General features: G+C 49.9%; 8 protein-coding genes across 8 annotated transcripts; 3 read left to right on the forward strand and 5 right to left on the reverse strand.

Moving 5' to 3' along the window:
* Positions 1 to 283: 283 nt before the first annotated feature.
* Positions 284 to 1,102, reverse strand: ASPGLDRAFT_25892 (A4/G1 family peptidase; the record flags this gene model as incomplete). Its single annotated transcript, XM_022543517.1, has 1 exon — positions 284 to 1,102. The coding sequence occupies one exon, from the start codon at positions 1,100 to 1,102 to the stop codon at positions 284 to 286; it is 819 nt and encodes a 272-aa protein (XP_022401153.1).
* A 2,555-nt stretch (positions 1,103 to 3,657) lies between these two features.
* On the reverse strand, positions 3,658 to 5,672 carry ASPGLDRAFT_47337 (succinate--CoA ligase subunit beta). Its single transcript, XM_022546651.1, has 7 exons — positions 5,521 to 5,672; positions 5,397 to 5,471; positions 5,246 to 5,318; positions 5,089 to 5,185; positions 4,282 to 5,036; positions 4,110 to 4,231; positions 3,658 to 4,047 (listed from the first exon to the last, which is right to left on the reverse strand). The coding sequence occupies exons 1-7, from the start codon at positions 5,557 to 5,559 to the stop codon at positions 3,958 to 3,960; spliced, it is 1,251 nt and encodes a 416-aa protein (XP_022401154.1). The 5' UTR covers positions 5,560 to 5,672; the 3' UTR covers positions 3,658 to 3,957.
* A 954-nt stretch (positions 5,673 to 6,626) lies between these two features.
* Positions 6,627 to 7,412, forward strand: ASPGLDRAFT_126464 (uncharacterized protein; the record flags this gene model as incomplete). Its single annotated transcript, XM_022540642.1, has 1 exon — positions 6,627 to 7,412. One exon carries the CDS (start codon positions 6,627 to 6,629, stop codon positions 7,410 to 7,412), a length of 786 nt encoding a protein of 261 aa, XP_022401155.1.
* A 343-nt stretch (positions 7,413 to 7,755) lies between these two features.
* On the reverse strand, positions 7,756 to 10,118 carry ASPGLDRAFT_25895 (alpha-galactosidase; the record flags this gene model as incomplete). Its single annotated transcript, XM_022543518.1, has 3 exons — positions 7,756 to 9,298; positions 9,359 to 9,965; positions 10,019 to 10,118. 3 exons carry the CDS (start codon positions 10,116 to 10,118, stop codon positions 7,756 to 7,758), a joined length of 2,250 nt encoding a protein of 749 aa, XP_022401156.1.
* Positions 10,119 to 10,885: 767 nt separating this feature from the next.
* On the forward strand, positions 10,886 to 11,806 carry ASPGLDRAFT_125888 (uncharacterized protein; the record flags this gene model as incomplete). The annotated part of the gene is made up of 1 exon (XM_022540601.1): positions 10,886 to 11,806. A coding segment is annotated over one exon (921 nt), but the record flags the coding sequence as incomplete, so codon positions are not given.
* A 793-nt stretch (positions 11,807 to 12,599) lies between these two features.
* On the reverse strand, positions 12,600 to 13,631 carry ASPGLDRAFT_74510 (uncharacterized protein; the record flags this gene model as incomplete). The annotated part of the gene is made up of 2 exons (XM_022549735.1): positions 12,600 to 12,617; positions 12,909 to 13,631. 2 exons carry the CDS (start codon positions 13,629 to 13,631, stop codon positions 12,600 to 12,602), a joined length of 741 nt encoding a protein of 246 aa, XP_022401158.1.
* A 1,556-nt stretch (positions 13,632 to 15,187) lies between these two features.
* On the forward strand, positions 15,188 to 16,482 carry ASPGLDRAFT_1491631 (uncharacterized protein). Its single transcript, XM_022542001.1, has 2 exons — positions 15,188 to 15,433; positions 15,502 to 16,482. The coding sequence occupies exons 1-2, from the start codon at positions 15,269 to 15,271 to the stop codon at positions 16,078 to 16,080; spliced, it is 744 nt and encodes a 247-aa protein (XP_022401159.1). The 5' UTR covers positions 15,188 to 15,268; the 3' UTR covers positions 16,081 to 16,482.
* A 74-nt stretch (positions 16,483 to 16,556) lies between these two features.
* ASPGLDRAFT_74511 (FAD-dependent oxidoreductase) lies at positions 16,557 to 18,635 on the reverse strand. The gene is made up of 6 exons (XM_022549736.1): positions 18,370 to 18,635; positions 18,157 to 18,314; positions 17,634 to 18,095; positions 17,458 to 17,581; positions 17,077 to 17,391; positions 16,557 to 17,025 (listed from the first exon to the last, which is right to left on the reverse strand). The coding sequence occupies exons 1-6, from the start codon at positions 18,519 to 18,521 to the stop codon at positions 16,758 to 16,760; spliced, it is 1,479 nt and encodes a 492-aa protein (XP_022401160.1). The 5' UTR covers positions 18,522 to 18,635; the 3' UTR covers positions 16,557 to 16,757.
* Positions 18,636 to 18,779: the final 144 nt, after the last annotated feature.

An 18,779-nucleotide genomic window follows, 5' to 3' on the forward strand; every position in this document is an offset into this window, starting at 1 on the left:
TGCTCCATAGTCATGCTAATCCATTTCTACTGAACCTATCAACTACGAAAGTCCCAATGAGAGCAATCAATAACCATCTACACAGTCCCAAGAACAGGATTTTCGCAACGCGCGTGCACTTCCATTTATTCTACCTAAAGTAGTTACAAACAAACATGAAAATATTTAACAACAAATCAAAAGTAAATGACTGAACAAGTTCAGAACAATCCGGATAGCTCTTCACTCGGTGTACTCACTCATCCCCATGTTTCTGTCTTCTGGACAGCAATCTAGAACCCATCTAGACGTAGCTAACAGTGACCGAATCATCAGACGCAGAGGCCTCAGTCAGAACCTGGTCATTCTGCCGAATATCCATGATGGTAGCACCAGAGGGACCAACAGTCCTGCCGTTGCTGGTGGCCTCGGCATTAGTGAAAGTAACCGTTCCGAAATCAGCGAAAGAAACAAGAGAGCCATTGGATTCGAAATCCTCGACAATCCATTCAGCATTGGTCTCACAGAGGTCGCCCTGGGTGCTTCCGGTAAATTTATGGGTGACGGACTGGCCATTGGTGAGGTTCTCGACGGTGGCAGTTCCAGTACTCTCGGTGGAGGCCTCAACAGTGATCTTGATGGAGTCACCCTCGGAGATGGAGATACCGCTGAAGTCATAGGCATAGTCGGGGTACCATTCGTACCAGGCGCTGTAGGAGGCCTGGCCGCCCTGGTAGCAGAAGTCGACACCGGTCTGGAGAATGGCAGTCTCGCAGGTGTCGCCGTCAATGCCGACCCAGGCAGAGGCGCAGGACTCCTCCCCGGAGCCGGAGCCACCGGCGCCACTTGGCGCAGAGACACTGGGGACGGTGAACTCGCCGGAGACGGTGGTGTAGCCGGAGCCGATCAGAACGGCACCGGCCCAGTTGGAGCTGTACTGGGCCTGGGTGGTGTTGGTGAGCTTGAGGACCTCCTTGGTGGTGCCGGGGACGAGGGGAGGGTTGCTGTGACGCTGCTTGTTGGCGCGACGAGCTTCGTGGCGAGCTTGACGCTTCTCGGTGAGAGGAGCAGCCAGAGCAGCGCTGGCAAGGAGAGAGCCGGCGAGGACGGAAGCAAACTTCATTTTGGCTGGCTGAGAATCTTTAAGAAGGCGAAGAGATACTGTTGACAAAGTCCGTTGAAGAGTGGAAGAATCAGATGATGCTTGAGAGTGTCCGATGCTGGATGGTAGAAGAGTGAGGTATATAGAGGAATCGTGGCCCTATTTATACATGAAGCTCTACGACTGATTCTGGACTCGACTCAATCCGGAGTCCATGGCCTACACAATGTCCCATCTTCCTTGCTCTTCGGAGAACGTGTAATGCTCGGGCAGTGATACCATTTCCCTCTTAGTCCGATGGTGTTTAATCTCCAAGGCCGACATTCCGACTGTCTCGATAATGCAAAGTCGTTCGCCGTCCAAACACTAGCCCCAGAATGGAGGATCTTGCGAGTATCAGTGAGGTGCCAGCCGCCATCTCTAGAGATATCACGAAGAAGACCGAGTCTAACGCCCAGAGCAGAAGACAGAGGTCCGACGACTGGGTCTGCGCCAAGGCCAACGGCAAGACGTGCTTATCTCCCATAAATTTAAGGTATCCTCTTTTGGTCACCATGCTCCTACTCGGACATGTACCAGGCTTACTTAGGGCATGGTAAGACGTAGCGGCGACTAAGGAGGAACGGCCCGGATGGCGCAGGCACGAAAAGCTTCGGACAAGCCTTGTAAGTGAATGGTAAGTACCCAGAGAGTGCCTAGCGCGAGACCAGTAGATTGGTGAGTGCGGCAATGGTCTTCAATTGGCCTGGAGAGGAGGAAAATCTGAGACCGAGGCTGGAATGTAACCTTTGGCCTGTCGACTGATTAAGACTAATGGTTAGTTAACTAGTCTACTACTAATTTTACTTAGTATTTTTCTCCTCCTTGGCGGACCCTGACGGGCAAAAGAGATTAGATTATATTAATTCTGCAGGAAGATAATGCAGGTAATGATGAATGCACCAATCGGCGCTGGTGGACTCCGCTAACCGCTATGATTAACACCCACGCCAACGATCCTGCCAGTCTCCTACCTGATTAACAATCCGACCAACTCATAGCAGATATTAAGTGAGTAAGGGATTATCTGAGACAAATAAGTAGGAGGCAGCTGAAAGCCTGCCGAGTTCATTAAATGACCTTCCTATACAGGAGCTGCTCCGGACGGGGACCTCCGCTGTAGGGATCTCAAGTCGAAGTCTCCTGCATTCTTGATAGGTTGACTATCACCATGCTTCGCTAAAATAACGTGATATGAGAGGATTGATACTGTGATTGGTATGACTGTTGCATGTGTCAGGGAGCAGCCGAATCCCGATCACGATAATCCGTACTAGAGTTGATGCATCGGAGATCCAAGGTACGTCGACATGGACTAGATATACACAATACATGACAGATACACAACCATTCCCTTCAGACAATCAAGTTATTTTATTTTCAGCATCTCAATATTGACAAGTTATAATGGTCCAACCGTTAAAGAGCGTGGTGTGATATGACTGGGATAGGTTATACTGTCTGGCCAAGGCATAGATTAATTCATGATGCAACACAATATGCAAGAATGGTCTATGTCTCAGTTTCTGCCGAAGTCAATAATGTGCTAGCTATCTCGACAATCTGGTCTGCATCAGTCTCCGACGACAACCCTACACACTTTCACCAAATGGCGCCCACGGTATCAGCGCCCGTAACCCCCCCGGCCACGGCCTCCCGGCTGTGCCGTTCTCCCGTTGATGGCATCCGGCATACTTGTGGCGGAACTCCCCGATGCATGCCATTAACCCTGTAGAAGACCGAGAATGAAGCAGTGATGATATCGCGATACTCGCGTAAATTGATATCAGCAAAAGCGAAAGTCCTATCCCGTGGACTAAGTAGGCCAACACGGAGCTGGCCGGGCTTGACAGAAGTGCTTTTAGTCTGGTGAGGGCAGTCTTCTGAGATAAGACATCGGTGATATCTAGAATTATCTAGTAATGCTATGGGAGATTGTGGTCGAGGTTTTGGTGTATGTGTTTTGGAGGCATTGTACATTCGTCACCAGGGTAAGTCTCCCATGCAGACATAAAGCCTTTATTGACGAGAATGACTGCTTTGAGACCACCAAAGTGCGGAAGACCGGACAGTTGCAACGGCGATTTTGATAAATGGAAGCGTCGATGTATTCATCAAATGTGCTGGATCACGTCGAGCGGGAGCGTTGCGGCGCTGAGAACACCCAGACGGTTGCAATGACTCTACCACCACACTGGAGAGCTTCATGGGCAATTTCCTAGCCGAGGCCGAAAGAACAACCGATGGCGATGGTAGAGGTGAAGTCGTTGTAGTCCGATGTATGTTGGACGATCATCATGATCGGCGCTGTCTGGATCACGGATTTAGCCGCTAGGATTTAGTTGATCAACAGCTTCGCTCGTCTTTCATTCACCTGCTCATTTCTACGTATGCCGTGATGTTGTCTTTGGTTAATAGTTAATTATCTTACTATGGAACAAGCGTTTCTCTTACGACTCTGGCTGATACTGAAGCAAGCGGATGTTTTAATGTATCAATACGCGGCGAGCACTCAAATTAAAACATTAACTAAATTGATCACGAAGAACTAAGCTGAGTTCGTATCCTTATATATCTGCTTGTCGGAGTACGATTTTCTGCTCCTCAGGTCGGACCATCCCAAGGACCGCCGTAGTCCTTGGTCTGGTCCCCCAGATGGACCGATACTTGAATTGCTGTAACAGAAATCAGAATCGCAGAGTACCAGAGGATACCACGTTCAAAATCTGCAAACAACAATACAATAGTTTCCTTCCAACCGAAACCGCAGAAGAACACTCCTTCATATTAAATGACGACTATCAATTCCAAGAGAGACCAGAGCACCACGGTATGCGTCAATGCCCTCCGGATGCCAATTTAATGATGCTGGTGGCTGCTAGTTCGAAGTCTGTCTCAGTATGAAGATTCAGCCCTGACGTTTCAAGCTACGATGAGCCGGATTAGCACACTGCTCAGACTGCCCTCCAAGTCAAACATAGTGGCCTACCATCTTCAGCGCAGACTCGCTATTTGTCCCCTGCAACCTCACTACAACCGGAATTCGAAATCCGCCCATGGAAGATGCGGCCTGCAGAATCGACTTGGCGATCATATCACACCGAACAATACCTGTTTCGGTTCAACCTGCTATCCCAAGTTCCATAATCTGGTATACGTACCTCCGAAAATATTAATCCAGATCCCTTGAACACGCGAATCCCTCGCTAGGATCTCAAATGCTTTCAGCAGCGTGCTGGTCGTCGCCTTCCCCCCGATATCCAGAAAATTCGCACTTTTCCCACCATGAATATTGATCAAATCACTAGTTGCCATTGCTAGTCCAGCCCCATTCACAATATTTCCGATATTCCCACCCTGACGGATGTATACAAGGCCATTCTTAGAAGCATCATGCTCATTCTCTGAGTCTGGCGTTTGCTCCTCAAGCTCCCACAGATCTTCCTGTTTAAACTGCGCCGAATTATCGAAATCAAACTTCGCATCCAGACAGATAAACTTCCCTTCAGATGTTAAGGCAAGGGGATTTAACTCGAGCAGGATGGCATCCTTGGCGTTGAATAGCTCCACCATTTGCCGGATAATATGTTCGATGACTGGCATTTCGGTCCTGGAGAAGAGCAATCTTGAGCGGATATCTGCGATAATCTTGGGCATTATGCCCTCAGACAAGGAAAACCAGAATCGGTGCAGCTTGTCTGAGTTAGCCTCGACATTCACGCCACCCTCGTCTGAGATGAGGATCACGGGGCTGGATTTCTGGCGGTCAAAAGTGATCGAGAAATAGTATTCGTGGACAACGTCGACGGCTTTGTAGATGTAGAGCTTTTTGACGAGCAGACCGGCGGGCGGGGTCTGCTTGGTTTTGAGATAGTGGCCAAGCATGTTGGTCGCGTTGGTGAAGGCTTCATGTGGTCTGTTGTCTTGTTAGATGATGGGTGTATGTGTAATGCAGCGTCAAGGCCTACGTCGAGACCATGCGAACGCCGCCCTTGCCGTCAGTGTCGAATTTCCCTTTTCCGCGACCACCGGCAAGAATTTGTGATTTCAGCATTGAGGGTTTCCCTTGATCCAAGTTAGAGGATTTTGTGTCTGTTATGATCGCTTCTGCCATGAGAGATTCACCTATCTTTGTTACCACTGCTTTGGCGTCCAGCGGGTTGTCGACGACATATCCATCGGGCACTGGGATGTCATACTGACTTAGGTCAGTGCTAGGTCCAGTGAAATAAGTGTAAAAAAGAAAAAAAAAAAAAAAAAAGAAAAAACCATGTACCTGCTGGAGCAGTTTGTGGGAATGATGCTCAAGCAGCGTCAGATTTCGAAATTGCTGCCTCAAGGCCTTAGGGTTCTATGACCAGGTGAGAGAAGATTTTGAATTCCCGGCAGAGGTGCCATACATGCCTGGCTAAATGCTTCAAAGGGTGTAGGGACAACATGATGAGCATTTGCCTCTCTCCTTATGTCGATTATTTTCAGCCTGCCGATTGACTTGGTAGAAAAAGAATACTGCTCACTCAGCATTCATACACAAAAAGATGTCACTTTCGGGGCTTGTTTCTGTTTGAAATAATATGGTGGACTCTTTAAGAGGGAAAATTAGCAATATAAGTTATATTGTGAGCCTATGATTGCAGAATGACGCGTTTAGGTGCCTTCCCGCCCAAACACCAGCAAAACCCACGCTGATAATACTCGGGCCTATTTTGAGTACCAGTCCACCCATTGGTCAGTTGAGAGGCTTATAACAGACACGTTCCTCGTGGGCGTCAAGGAGCTCCTTCCTTTGGAACCTCTTTTCTTCTCGATCCGCCATTACAGCTTTCGTAGAAGAGTCGGGTCAGTGGAAGTAAGACTGAGAAATGCTCAAGATGGGGTGGGCAGAACAATGAAACTAGTGCAATAAAAGATGACTCCAAACGGGCGTTTGTTGTGGACATCAAGGGCAACATATGTGGTCTTCTATGGAGTACATCCAGTTAGCCAGCATCCAGTATCCAGCATTCATCTAGTGTCTCCAAGTTGGGAATATCCAACTGTCGGCTTATCTGTGTGGTTTCCCCGCATTCGCATTATCAAGGTTTTGTAGTTCTCAATCTGGCGCTGGCTCCTTGGGGTTATGTTGATTGGGGGGGGGTCACATGGGGCGCTGTCACTGCAAGTTACGGCCAATTGACATTGACTATATGTTCTCTACCTTCCTGTTCTCTATTGAAAATCTTATATAAAATTGGACAAAAGAAGGACACCTCCCCAAAATTTCAAAATGTACCGACTATATTCCAGATAATAAGCCCCTCCGAACCAAAGTCTGCGACTCCATTGAACCATGGGAGTAACCGCACGAGACATGGTCTCGGCCTATGAAGTCGCCACTTCGATGATATCAAGACGTTCCCAATATTCTTGTGGTAAACGTGTAGCTCAATTCATCAGCATTCTTTGGATGGCTATTGCCATGGTCTCACAGACAGTTGGCATGGTTTTCAGTGTGAGGCATGCATCTATGCCGGAGGAGGACAACTCCCATGAAACTAATAATGGCAATCTCGAATTCAACATTTATTTCCCCAACGTTTCATTTGCAAGGTTAGCCATTGTTGCCTGCTTTATCGGGGTCTCCTTGTACAACTCCATCGAACTCATTGTCCTGTGTTTCATCACGTTCAAAAAGTACAACAGCTGCTATTTCTGGTCCCTTCTCATCGCATCAATCAGCATCATTCTGTTTGCGTTGGGCTATCTCGTCACCATATTTCGCCTTGGGGTTACCTATGCGGGCATTACGGTAGAGATAGTAGGATGGTATGGTCTTGTGGTCGGCCAATCGATGGTCCTTTGGTCCCGACTTCATCTAATTGTCCATAATCAATGGATAATACACGGAACGCTAGCTATGGTCATTGTTTGTGCAATTATATTTCTTATCCCTGCCACCGTCTTCGAGTTTGGCGTCCATTCCAACGACAGCAATAGATTTGATACCGGATTCAATATCTTCGAACGGATACAGCTGGTGGGGCTTTCGGTGCAAGAGATTATATTGTCGGCCATATATTCCTGGGAGGCTACCCGACTATTGAAACTGCGACCGAGAGACCATTATCATGGCATTTTGGTCCAGCTTCTGGTTATCAACTTGACCATGGTTTGCATGGACGCTGCCATTATTGGTTCTCAGTTTGCTGGACACTTTATAATCCATGTCACTCTTAAAGCAATGGTCTACAGCATCAAGCTGAAAATGGAATACACTATTCTGGGAAGGTTAGTTCATATGTCTTCGACATAATGGCTACCATCCAAATCCGATGAATTCGGCACTCTATGGACATTTCTCGTGTGGGATAGCAAGATCACAACTGGGGAAGTTCAACGAATGCGATACAATATATCCCAAAAGATTTCAACCTTGTCACCAAACTGTGCATCCAGCGACGAATAATGACACCTTCTCATCTTGAATGTATCTTAAACTTCAAAGACTATCGATAATTGACAGGGACCTGCCCAATCATGGACCTCTCGTGCTGGTGGTCTGCATAATGAGGTGGCCTTGACCCCGTGGATACCGCTATATACACTTATGTACTGTTCGTCCTTGAGTATGAGGTTCGGAATGTGGTGAGTTGCCGTTAGACACGCTCCAGCATCACCACCCGACTCTGATAGTCGCCCTCAAATACAAACTGCAAACCCATGTTCATCAGTGTCTGCCCCGTGTACACACTCCCCCCACCCAGGCGATACTCCGCCTCCGCATCCAGTCCCTCCAGACGCACCCACGGCGACGAGTTATCAATGTTAGCCCGCATCTGATACGCGAAGAGCACGGCCCTGGTCCCATCGGCCGAGATGAAGAGTACAGCCGGCCAATTGGATTCCTCCGGCAGCGCGAGCCGCCACATGTCGCCCTCTAACACGATTGGGTTGGCCTTCTCGGCCAGTTGGATCAAACCAGGCAGCGCGGCCTTCTCATCCTCGTGCAACTCCTCCGGGTTGAGTTCGAGGCCGAACGACCCGCCCATCATGGCGACGTGGCCGCGGAACTCGACGGGCACGCTGCGCAAGGATTGCTGGTTGGGCACGGCTGAGATGTGCGCGCCCATCGCGCTGGGCGGGTAGGCCAGCGATGTCCCCATTTGGATGGCCACTCGCTCCGCTCCATCGGTATCATCTGAGGTCCAGATCTGCGGGAAATACTGCAGGACACCTGGGTCGAACCGGCCGCCGCCACTCGCGCATCCCTCCCACAGCACATCTGGGAACCGGCTCGTCAGCGTCTCAAAGACGTGGTACAGGCCCAGCATGTAGGCGTGGTCGGTGCTGGGAGACGGCGCCTCATACATGCCCCGATTGTGGTCCCACTTGACGTACGAGATATCCGCGCTCTTCAGCAGACGAGTCATGCTGTCGATTATAAACTCCTGCACCTCGGGCAGGGCCACATTCAGGACCAGCTGGCTGCGGCACAGAGTGCGCGGGTAATCTCCCGCATGCAACGCCCAGTCGGGGTGCTCATGGTACAGCGTCGAGTTGGGGTTGACCATCTCCGGCTCCACCCAGATCCCAAAGCGCAGCGGCGTCGAGGTGTTCGCTGCCTTGAGCGCCGTGACGTTGTTGACCAGCGACCCAAGACCGTCGGGGAACTTGGCCCGATTCACCTGCCAGTCACCCAGACCGGCCGTGTCGTCGTTGCGCGGGTACTCATTTCCGAACCAGCCGTCGTCCATGACGAGAAGCTTGATGCCGAGCGTGGCGGACTCCTCGGCCAGCTTGTAGATATTGCTGGCGTTGATGCTGGCGTCGAGTCCCTCCCAGCTGTTCAGGAGGGCCGGGCGGTCACTCGTCGCGAACTTGCTCTTGATCAGGTGCTTCCGGTACAGTCTGTGCAGGGACCGCGACATGCCACCGATGCCGGTGGCAGAATACACGGACACACATTCGGGGGAGGTCAGGGTCTCGCCTGGCCGGAGGGTCCATGACAGCTGAGACGGATTAAGGCCCAGCAACGCGCGCGTGAAGCCCTGCGATCCTTTCTCGACGTTCACGGCAAACGAGCCGGTGTAAACGAGAGAGAAGCCCCATGCTTCGCCGTGCGACTCGGTGGTGCTCGGGTGCACCAGGGACAAGAAGGGGTTGTGCAGGTGGGAGGAGAATCCTGTGCTGCTCCCGAAGCTGTTTCACTCTTAGTAAAATGATATTTATAATCTGTGAGGCTGAGAGTGAAAAACGTACCCCTGCACCCCATACTCAACCTTGCGTCTCTCACGATGTGCCTCGCGTGCCCAGTCACCGCGCAGGTAGATCATCTCCAGTTCTTCATAGGGAAGATCCACACTCAGACTAGACAAGGCCTCTATGGTGACGTTCCCCTCACCCAAGTTGGTAATGTTAACGCTGCGCACGATGGCGTCGGATTTGGGAAAGATGGAGTAGGACAGATCCGCCGCGACAGAGCTATAATTGTCATGCAAGTGCACCACCAGCGTCGTCACATCTTCCTCACTTCCAAATGTCGCGGGCAGTCCTGGCAGTCCAGGCTTCCCCTGTACGATCGTGTGCGACAGATACTGCAGGTCCGAGATGGTGTAGCCCGCCGACTGGCGGATTCGCACAGCAGGGATGCGGAAGTCGCCCCGTCCCTGGTCGGGGAACTCGCGACGGATGCGTCCGGGTGCGCCGACCCAACCGTTTACAATCGGCTCTGCAGCTGCGGGGATGGCACCCGTTACACTGCCACCGAAGTGGTCCGAGACGAGGTCTCCTGTGACGGGGTCGACGTGGAAGATGTAGGAGACATTGTCCCCGTTGAGGGCGAAGGACGTGCCATTGGCCACGACCGCTTGGTAGATTAGTCACTAGTTATGGAAGTCCCTCTAATGAACGCAGACATACCATTCCCATTGACAGACTCCGCCACGGCGACTTTCGATTGCGTCGCGAGACTAAGCACACTGGCAGCAGCGACAGCCGCCCTGTGTGAGAACCAGCGCATGGTGGTGGATGAGAGGGGATGATGGGTAGGAGTGGACTAGGAAACCCCAGGAATTGACGCACCTTTATATGTATGATAAATGGAAGCCAGCGGAATAGAGCGTAAAGAACTGGCACGAGAAATTCCCCATTGATCGAATAGCTCGTGGAGATGGAACCGGTCGCGGGGACTCCATACAATCCCCGCATCCGCAAATTGGACACGAGCCTGCAACAAGGGGACAGAGTGCGGGGCGGGCCGAATTCTTTGTCCGGTGTACGGAGTACATAGTTGGGATTGAGTTGGCCAAGGCCCTAGTCTGGCTAGCTTCTGGCATTCGGGGTCGGTTCAATAACGTTTGCCTGCTGCAAGGTAAAACGTCGGAGAAATATAGGGCAAATCCACTCCCTCGTGAACGTTACCCCATAATATATAGCATCGTCTGCGCACCAAGGACCGGCAAGATTGGGAATGATTCATATTGTAAGTGGCAGGAAGGTGGGCCATGCTGTCATAAAATGCTGACTGTCATGGAGCATGGATGCTTGCTAGTTGTATAGCATGTTTGGATAGGGCATGAACGACGTTTGAGACTAGCCCCGGAGCTGTTGCCGGACCCGCTTCCCGCCTGCGGTCGAATAGCCGTGATTGGTGGATCATCTATCTTGACTGGTATGATCCTGTTGGACATAGCTATCATGGGGGTTCGGGATATATGGGTTGGACTGGTTAGGAACAGTTCACAGATCATCAAGTGGCAGGCGAGGCAATGACAAAGCGTAGCCAGTCGAAGAAGAGCAGCGGCCAATCCGAATCAGAAAGAGGGCTTCTACGAAATGACGCTGCAGATAGGAGACGGTTTGGCATCGATGACGGGGGTATTCAATTTGGAATCTGCTTGCCCCCAGGTCCTTGACCTATGTATGGCACCTGGTGGCTTTACTGCGACAGCCAAAAAATATCTTCCAACATCACTTATCAATGCTGTTACGCTTCCTCCTCAAATCGGTGGCTATGAAGTTATGGCCAAAGAAATCTGCCAGCAAATTACCTATGCCGATATCACCATGTACTCAAGTGAAATGGATTTTGAGGAAGAGATTCCAGCTGGACATCCTGATTCCAAGAAATTTGAAATATGCCGGCCGTATCTTGGAAAGCAGTACGACCTAGTGATTTGTGGAGGCGCCGTGGGTAAAAGTCATCCGAGGGAGTGGTACCGCAACGACTGTGAGGGACCGCGTTTAACAGTTTCACAATTAGTCTTCGCAATGAACCGTCTCAAAAACGGGGGGTCACTAGTCTTGCTTCTTCACCGCGTCGAGAGCTGCTGGGACACGGTATGCATACTCCACGCTTTCAGTGAATTTTCTGATATACAACTTTACAAACATCCCAAGTTCCATGCTATTACATCGACATTCTACCTGGTGGCGAAAAACGTTGACTTGGAAAACGAGGCAGCGAGAGCATCGCTGTCCTATTGGAAATGCCTCTGGAAATACCTGACTTTTAAAGACTTTGGGAACATTTCACCACCTCGCTCGAGCCTTTATGAGTCTACTGATGCTTTTGTTCGAAAATTACGAGATGAATTCGGGCCTCGGTTTATCAAGATTGCCCAGCCAATATGGGAAATACAGGCCAAAACACTCCGGAGAGCACCCTTTACAAAACATCTGGAAGCTTCAAGACGGCATAATCATTGAATGATAAAATTGCCCATGCGTTCCGGAAAAACTCGAATGCCGTCGCAAGTAGAATATAATATTGCAAGTAATATAGAAACTTGAAGAAAAGAAGACAGAGTTGTGGTTTGTCAAGATTGCGACAAATTATGAATGTGATGAGGAGCACGAGGTCTCCAGCAGTAGCGGGACTAGTTTCTTTTCTTTCTTTCTTTCTTTCTTTCTTTTTTTTCTCTTGAAATAGGGTCAAGGAAAGATTCCATGTGAAGAAAAGGGTGAAATGGATTTCGATCTTCCCTGTACTATACGCAAAGAACATAATTATTCAAATAACAGGAGTATCTGTCATGTCAAAAAATTATTATTGCGCTACATTTGTTGTGGAAACCCCCTAGTTATCTAAGATTTCCACACGTTGCTTTACCCATTCAGTCATATTCCAAGCTGTGATGTCCGTGTTCCTTGCTGAATTGTATGTATATCATGTTACCGCCGCGGGCTTACGTCGTAACGATCTAGAATCCATTTAGCCAGTATATATATTCTTATATATGATATTATCACATTTATTAGCAATGAGCGTGTAACCTAAATGGCCTGACTCGTCATGTTACTGGGCGCGGTCCTCAACAATGAATTCGATAACGTAGTTTGGGGCAAAAACTATGGAATCCACTTCGCCTAAGCCGCTTCCTTTTCTCGGGAAAACGCCATATTTGCACACCACGAGCAGTTTCATTCACTCTTCCGAACATTGAAATTATGTGGACACTGTGCTAATACATCGCTGTACTAGGCTTCTACGAGGCATACTTTAGAATCCCTGAGCGCACTGCAGCTTGGGCAGCTCACTGACTCCTGGGCTTGCACCTTTTGAACACAGAGCCCTATCACAGCATGGCCCAGTTTGAGCTGATGGTAACACACTTGAGTGAAATTCCAATTGATTCGGTAGGTTCTATATATATACATTGGTGCTCTGGATACGCGCAATCAACGCGAGTCTGCTTTGTATCTGGGTCACAGGACTCGGTTTTAAATCTACCCGACAAGTGCATCTGAAAAAACTTCACAAAAGCAATGACCTGGCAGATTTAGGTACAACGTTCTAGACATACCCAACGGTAATCTTGTATCCCCCTCCATTGACCTGCGTCGTCTTAAAGTTGCCCTCCTCCTCACAACCACTGTACGCATGGGGCTCACTCAACTCCCCAACACCCAAACGGGAGGTATTAGTTCTAGGTGGCCAGAATGTCACATCCGCGCGTGGCACCTTCCCACATTCACCCTTCTCCTCCGCGTCCTCCACGTTGAACAGGAAATACTCGACAAAGCCTGCCTGAGAGGAACCGATTCCACCAGAGCCAACAGGGAGTGTATATGAGCCGATACGCGTTGCGTTGCCCAGGACCGCATCGATGAGGGTTCCAGTCCAGGTGGTTCCGTGCGTGTTCTTGATCACCAGGTTGTATGGGTGTGAATATGGCGCAGGGATTTCAACGGCACAGCTCACGCCAGGACCACCATCTGCACCATCGCTGCAGTTCTCTGTATCTGTGCTTTTGGTCCCTGCGACAAAGCTCGAAAACACAGCATGGACCATACTTCCGTTTGAACTGTCGGCCATAGGCTGTAGACCTGTGTATCCGACGCCATCGGCTCCGACGAAACCGTATTGCTGCGCGAAGTAGAGGCCGCCCTCGTGCTTGGCATTGGGCATGGCTATTGGGAAGGTGATGTCTTTTAGGCCCGAGGAGGAGACGTTGGCGATGCTCCAGCTGAGTCCGACATTGGCAGAGACTAGGGTCGGGAGGATTGCGATGAGAAATGGAGTGATTTTCATGATGAAGTTCGCTTTGCGGTTTCGCGTAAGACACTGGATAGAAGCTGATGGGACAAGTGAAGAGAGGATTGTAGTGCGATGATGGATAGATGTTCTTACGATACTTCAAGCCCTTTTATATTCTCTGGTGGCACCTCAATCGCATCTCGATCACTGACCTTCTCGTTACCGATGTTTCAAATCTTCAAACACGACCAGTTTGATGTATACAAGTTCTCGCATATCGAAGGACGGAAGAGGAGCATTCTGGCGAGGACTCAGATCTAGGGTAGAGTCCAAGAACATAGGAACAGCCAATCGGAATACAGCATAAACGAGCGATCCCCAGGAGTTCTGGAGACGTTTGCCGATCCTAATCACATACAATCGCATGACAGATCGATTTCTTCTCCCGTCGGTTCCGGCGACTAAGCGATGTTTCAGTTTTGCTTAAAGAGGAAATATGTGGATATAGCGACGGAGTAGTGCGATCGGGTCTACATCGAATTTCCTAAACGCATAATGCTTGCCGATCTTTTTCTCGGAATTCGCTCGGAATTCCGAACACCAGCTTCGAAGACTCTTTCCATTGCAGGGAGAATGAGAACGGTCTCGTATTAGGAACCGGCGCAGTAGCCCATCAGTTCAGATGTATGTCCTTTCTCACCAGATCCCGTCCCCAAATACGCCTCCAACCCATCGTATAAACTTGACCCCTATGGCGGTAGATGTTGTCAGCAAACGCTCGAAGAAAGTTCGTCGGACAAACATATTCATCTAGATAAATGAGTGCTCTCCACACTTCCCGCCTTTCCAGTGCCCCTTATAACTCATTCTTTACTTTTGCTGCATACGCCGTCGCTCTAGTTGCTGTCACTTTTCTCGCTATCGTGGTACTCGTTGTCTGTGGGTTCCGGCTGGCGGCGTACCGTATGAGAAGCGTGAGATAAATTATTATCTTGTCCCCTGTGTACTCTAAGTCATAATCGTCCATGACTACTACGATGTCAACCAAGCTTCAGAAGTGCTCAGCAAACAAACGCGAACATACCTATATAGATGATTAGTTGGGTGCGGCCCCCTTCGGCTCCGCCCCTGACCTTAGTCTCCACGCCTAGGAGGTCCGTTTCGACGTTTCCCTGGTCCTCATACCATAAGGACTGCCAATCAATCAAGCTATCATCCCTCTCTCCTTTATAGTTCTCCCGAATACTTGATTGGCATGCTCACTGGGCAATCGAGTTTCGAATACATGGAGCGTGTAGTATTAGCTGAACATGTCAGCAAAAAAGATTTGTGGGATTTCCTTTCACATTGTGTCTTTCATTAATTTCAGGAACAAAACTCTGACCTAGTGGCGCGGCGTGCGGTATGCTCTATCACTAAGGGCATTGTCAACAAAAGTTCAGAAAATGTCCAAGAGACAAACACAAACATACCCATGTACACAATCAGTCACTTTATTCGCTCCCCGACCCCACCCTAGCCTTGGCTTCCACGACAAGCAGGCTCATTTCTAGATTTCCCTGGTCTCCATACCATAGTAATCTACGGACGTATTGACGAGCCGAGCCCGACCACCGTACTGTATGGGCATTGTATCTTGCGCTTGAAAGGGTCAGGCTTCCACACTAGATACTGGAATCAATATACAGGAAATGTATGCAGCTCTGAGGGAGAGAAACAAAGTTGTTGTGGCTGGCTCCGCGCACACAGTTGGCCCAACGGGGGGCTACATTCAGGGTGGAGGGCATTCTTTCCTGGGGACGTGGAAGGGCATGGCATCGGACAATGCGCTGGAATTTTCCATTGTCACTGCGGCAGTAAGCAGCTTCTTTTGTTATTTTTCTTGCTACCTTTGGCAGATGAATGGCTGACTGGATATTCCAAGGGTGACCTGGTCGTCGTCAACGATCACCAAAACAGTGACCTTTTCTGGGCCCTGCGCGGCGGTGGTGGAGGGACATTTGGCGTCGTCATAAATGTAACCGTCCGCATATTTGACGATGCGCCTATGGTCCTCACAAATCTGAATATCACCACTACTGCCGGGAACCCGATTTTCTGGAAGGTCATGGAAGATTACCATGCTCTGTTGCCAGCCTTGAACGATGCCGGTGGCGCAGGGTACTACTTCATGGTGCCTGATGCACCACTGTCAACAAACACAAGCCTATCCACATTGACTGCCACACTGGCGTTTGCCAACACGACAGACACAGCTAAGATCGATCAACTCTATGCCCCGCTGCTCAAGGCGCTAAATGCGACCACCGGTGTCACTCTACAGTACCGTTGTGTTCCTTTCCCGAGCATTGTATCCTTCATCCTAAGCATTCTGATCACAGGCAATGCAGACGAAACTGGCACCATTAACATAATTGGCTCGCGACTCTTCTCCAGAGACCTTCTCATCTCTGACGATGGCCCAGAACGACTCATTTCCGCCTTCAGCTCACTCCAGTATTGACCCGGTCAGGCATTAATCGACCACGCTGTCGCCGGCGGTGCGGTTGCAGAGAATGCCCACGCGATTGATAGTGCCCTCAATCCAGCTTGGAGGGAGACACTGCTACATGTTGTCATTAGCAGGAATTGGTCTCCTAATGCCACGGTACAGGAACAGAAAGCCGTTCGGGAGAACTTGACCAATGTGGAGCTACCGATCCTGCAGAGCGTCGAAGGTTTAGGTACTATGGGTGCATATCTGAATGAGGCAGATGCCGACGAGCGGGGCTTTCAGGAATCATTCTGGGGGGCTAATTATCCACGCCTGTATGATATCAAACAGAAGTGGGACCCGTCGGGACTTTTTAATGCGAGAAAGACTGTGGGAAGTGAAGATTGGGATGAAGAGGGCTTGTGCCCGGTTCAGACATGATTTACATTCTTTTTTCTCTTTAATGTCTTCCTCACTTTCTTGTTTATTTCTTCATTTAAGTTGCTGGACTAAATAGGTATTGTTGATGATAAATGACTGAATGAGGGAGAAGGGAGGACGAGGAGTAAGGCGCGGCGTGTATTCGAGCAAGAGCAAGGATGCTGCTGAGCTCTGGACCTATTCTAGTGCAAAAAGAAGATATGGACTGCGTGATCACCATGCCCTACTAGACAAGGACAGATTTTCTGATACCAATCGAGACTGCATCACAAACGCCCCTTGATCGGCTTAGTCTCAGCATCTCTTGCATCCGGCACTGGAAGACGCGGTAGGGGGAGTCTCAAATCTCGTGCCACCTCTCTCGCTGCCCAAATACCGGTGACAAAAGCGAGCGCAAGACCGCCAGCATATCCCAAATTGCTGAAACCACCAGCATCGACGCCAGCAACAAGCAATCCCTGTATTATGGTCTTATCTGCAGCGAGGGCGTGGCCCTGCTTGTCAATATTTATTCCTCCATAGGTGAACGTAATCCTGTAAGTCATATCAGTATGCATGAGCACTGAACAACGCGAGCTTACATACGATGGCTGCACTTCTATGGCATAAAACGGACCATCGCCCTCCACCAAAGAGGCTGGAGGCAAACCGCCCCGGCCAACGGGGGCGTCAAGCCCTAGTCCATTCCCTCCTTTTTGGCGAACCACTCTATCGTATTCCTCAATCGTACGCTTGGCGTTTACGCAGTCCACGCCCCATTGTGCCAGAATTTCGATGAGTTCACCAAGTGTAGACGCGGCTCCAACATTGCATCCATGCTCACGAGCCTTTTGGAGGCGGTCGACATCCCCTGCATTCGGAAATAAAGCAGATACACAGTGTTGAAGGCGGGTTTTCTCGCTAGAACCCGGAGAAATAGCTCGTCAGTGTGAAAACCTAATTTCACATCACTAAGGAAAGACTCACTTAAGCAGCAGAAATCCACGTCGATTCTCTTGCTTTGCAAGATATTGGTTGATTATCTCGTCACCAGTTGTCTCATCCGCGAAACGACGCCCACTCTGATTGAGCAGCAAGCAATATCTACTCTCTGTAGGTTCGTTAAATTTCTGGCAAATTATTACACAGGAATCGCTACTTACGATATTGTGCTAGTGGAAGATAGTCCTTGGGTTCCACTTCATCTGATCGGAGAGGAGCAGCCATAAGATGACCGTAGTAAGTGTTCATGCCCCTACTTGTCCCTGCTCCTGCTCCGATGGCTAGATTCAACCCATCGCCCACAGAACCTTTGTTCGAACGCACAAAAATGTTGTCCCCGCCCTGGCCCAGATATTTGGCTGTCAGGCTCGACGAACCCTGGAAACCACCGGTGGCCAAGACAACTGCCTTGGCCTTGATCTCGTAGTATGACGTGGATGGGCCACTGGATTGCACGCGACGAACAACGGCGCCATTGATGCGAGAGCCTGGAACGCAAGGGCTGTCCTGGATAAGTTTGACGACTGATGCGTTTGTCCAGATTCCAGAACCGGCCTTGCTTGACTCGATACGCTTGCGATGGAGGCTGTGGAGGTGAGGGATCTGGATCGGGAAGCCGATTCCTGCACTCTGCATCAGCACTGCGGACGGCCGGGTTGTCGATTGTAAGTCATAGCTACGTACCGATTGTCATGATTCCATCGAATCGCTCGGCTGTAGGCACTTGGTTTTCGCGCATCCATTGCACTGCCGGGAGGTATTCATTTAGCCATGCACGCTGCAGTTCTGGATCTCCATCTGGGACCCAAGACCTCAATTTGTCGTACGTCTGCGGGGCCCAGCTACCGAGTCGTCAGCAAAACATGTGCGAATTCCACGATGAATATAGACACATACAACATGCCTGCAGAGTAATTGGACGATCCACCCACAGTACCCTGTTTCTCAACAACTAACACTCTGGCTCCTGACTGTGCTGCGAAGGCAGCACATGCCATACCTGACATCCCTCCCCCGCATACTAACACGTCGACGTCAATGGATTCCATTGTGTGAGTAGCACTTTAGCTTCGTATGAAGTCAAAGGACTTGAGGGCATATTTTGCAGCTTCAGAGTCTCCAAATTCCGATAATAAATGCATGGCAAGCTCCCACACCTCATGGTGAACTACGCAGACAAGCCAAACAGCCTTAGGCCCACTCCCGGTGTCCGGTGTATAAATTAAATGGCCGGGTGAATCCACCGCCGGCAGCTCATCGTAATCCCTATGAGAGTACGTTGTTGATACATCCGACCACCTCGATAT

This window comes from Aspergillus glaucus (assembly GCF_001890805.1).
Source record: "Aspergillus glaucus CBS 516.65 unplaced genomic scaffold ASPGLscaffold_10, whole genome shotgun sequence".
Taxonomy (NCBI): Eukaryota; Fungi; Ascomycota; class Eurotiomycetes; order Eurotiales; family Aspergillaceae; genus Aspergillus; species Aspergillus glaucus.

Bases quoted from the DNA above. Each gene is read 5' to 3' on its own strand.
- ASPGLDRAFT_74511 (XM_022549736.1), bottom strand. From the start codon at position 18,521: ATGGAATCCATTGACGTCGACGTGTTAGTATGCGGGGGAGGGATGTCA. The intron at 18,315-18,369 runs GTATGTGTCTAT...ACGACTCGGTAG, and splicing joins AATTACTCTGCAGGCATGTT to CTGGGCCCCGCAGACGTACG. The intron at 17,582-17,633 runs GTAAGTAGCGAT...ACGAACCTACAG, and splicing joins TCTTCCACTAGCACAATATC to AGAGTAGATATTGCTTGCTG.
- ASPGLDRAFT_47337 (XM_022546651.1), bottom strand. From the start codon at position 5,559: ATGTTGTCCCTACACCCTTTGAAGCATTTAGCCAGGCAT. The intron at 4,232-4,281 runs GTACGTATACCA...GAACCGAAACAG, and splicing joins CTGGATTAATATTTTCGGAG to GTATTGTTCGGTGTGATATG. The intron at 4,048-4,109 runs GTAGGCCACTAT...GGCTCATCGTAG, and splicing joins GCGAGTCTGCGCTGAAGATG to CTTGAAACGTCAGGGCTGAA.
- ASPGLDRAFT_1491631 (XM_022542001.1), top strand. From the start codon at position 15,269: ATGTATGCAGCTCTGAGGGAGAGAAACAAAGTTGTTGTGGCTGGCTCC. The intron at 15,434-15,501 runs GTAAGCAGCTTC...GGATATTCCAAG, and splicing joins TTTCCATTGTCACTGCGGCA to GGTGACCTGGTCGTCGTCAA.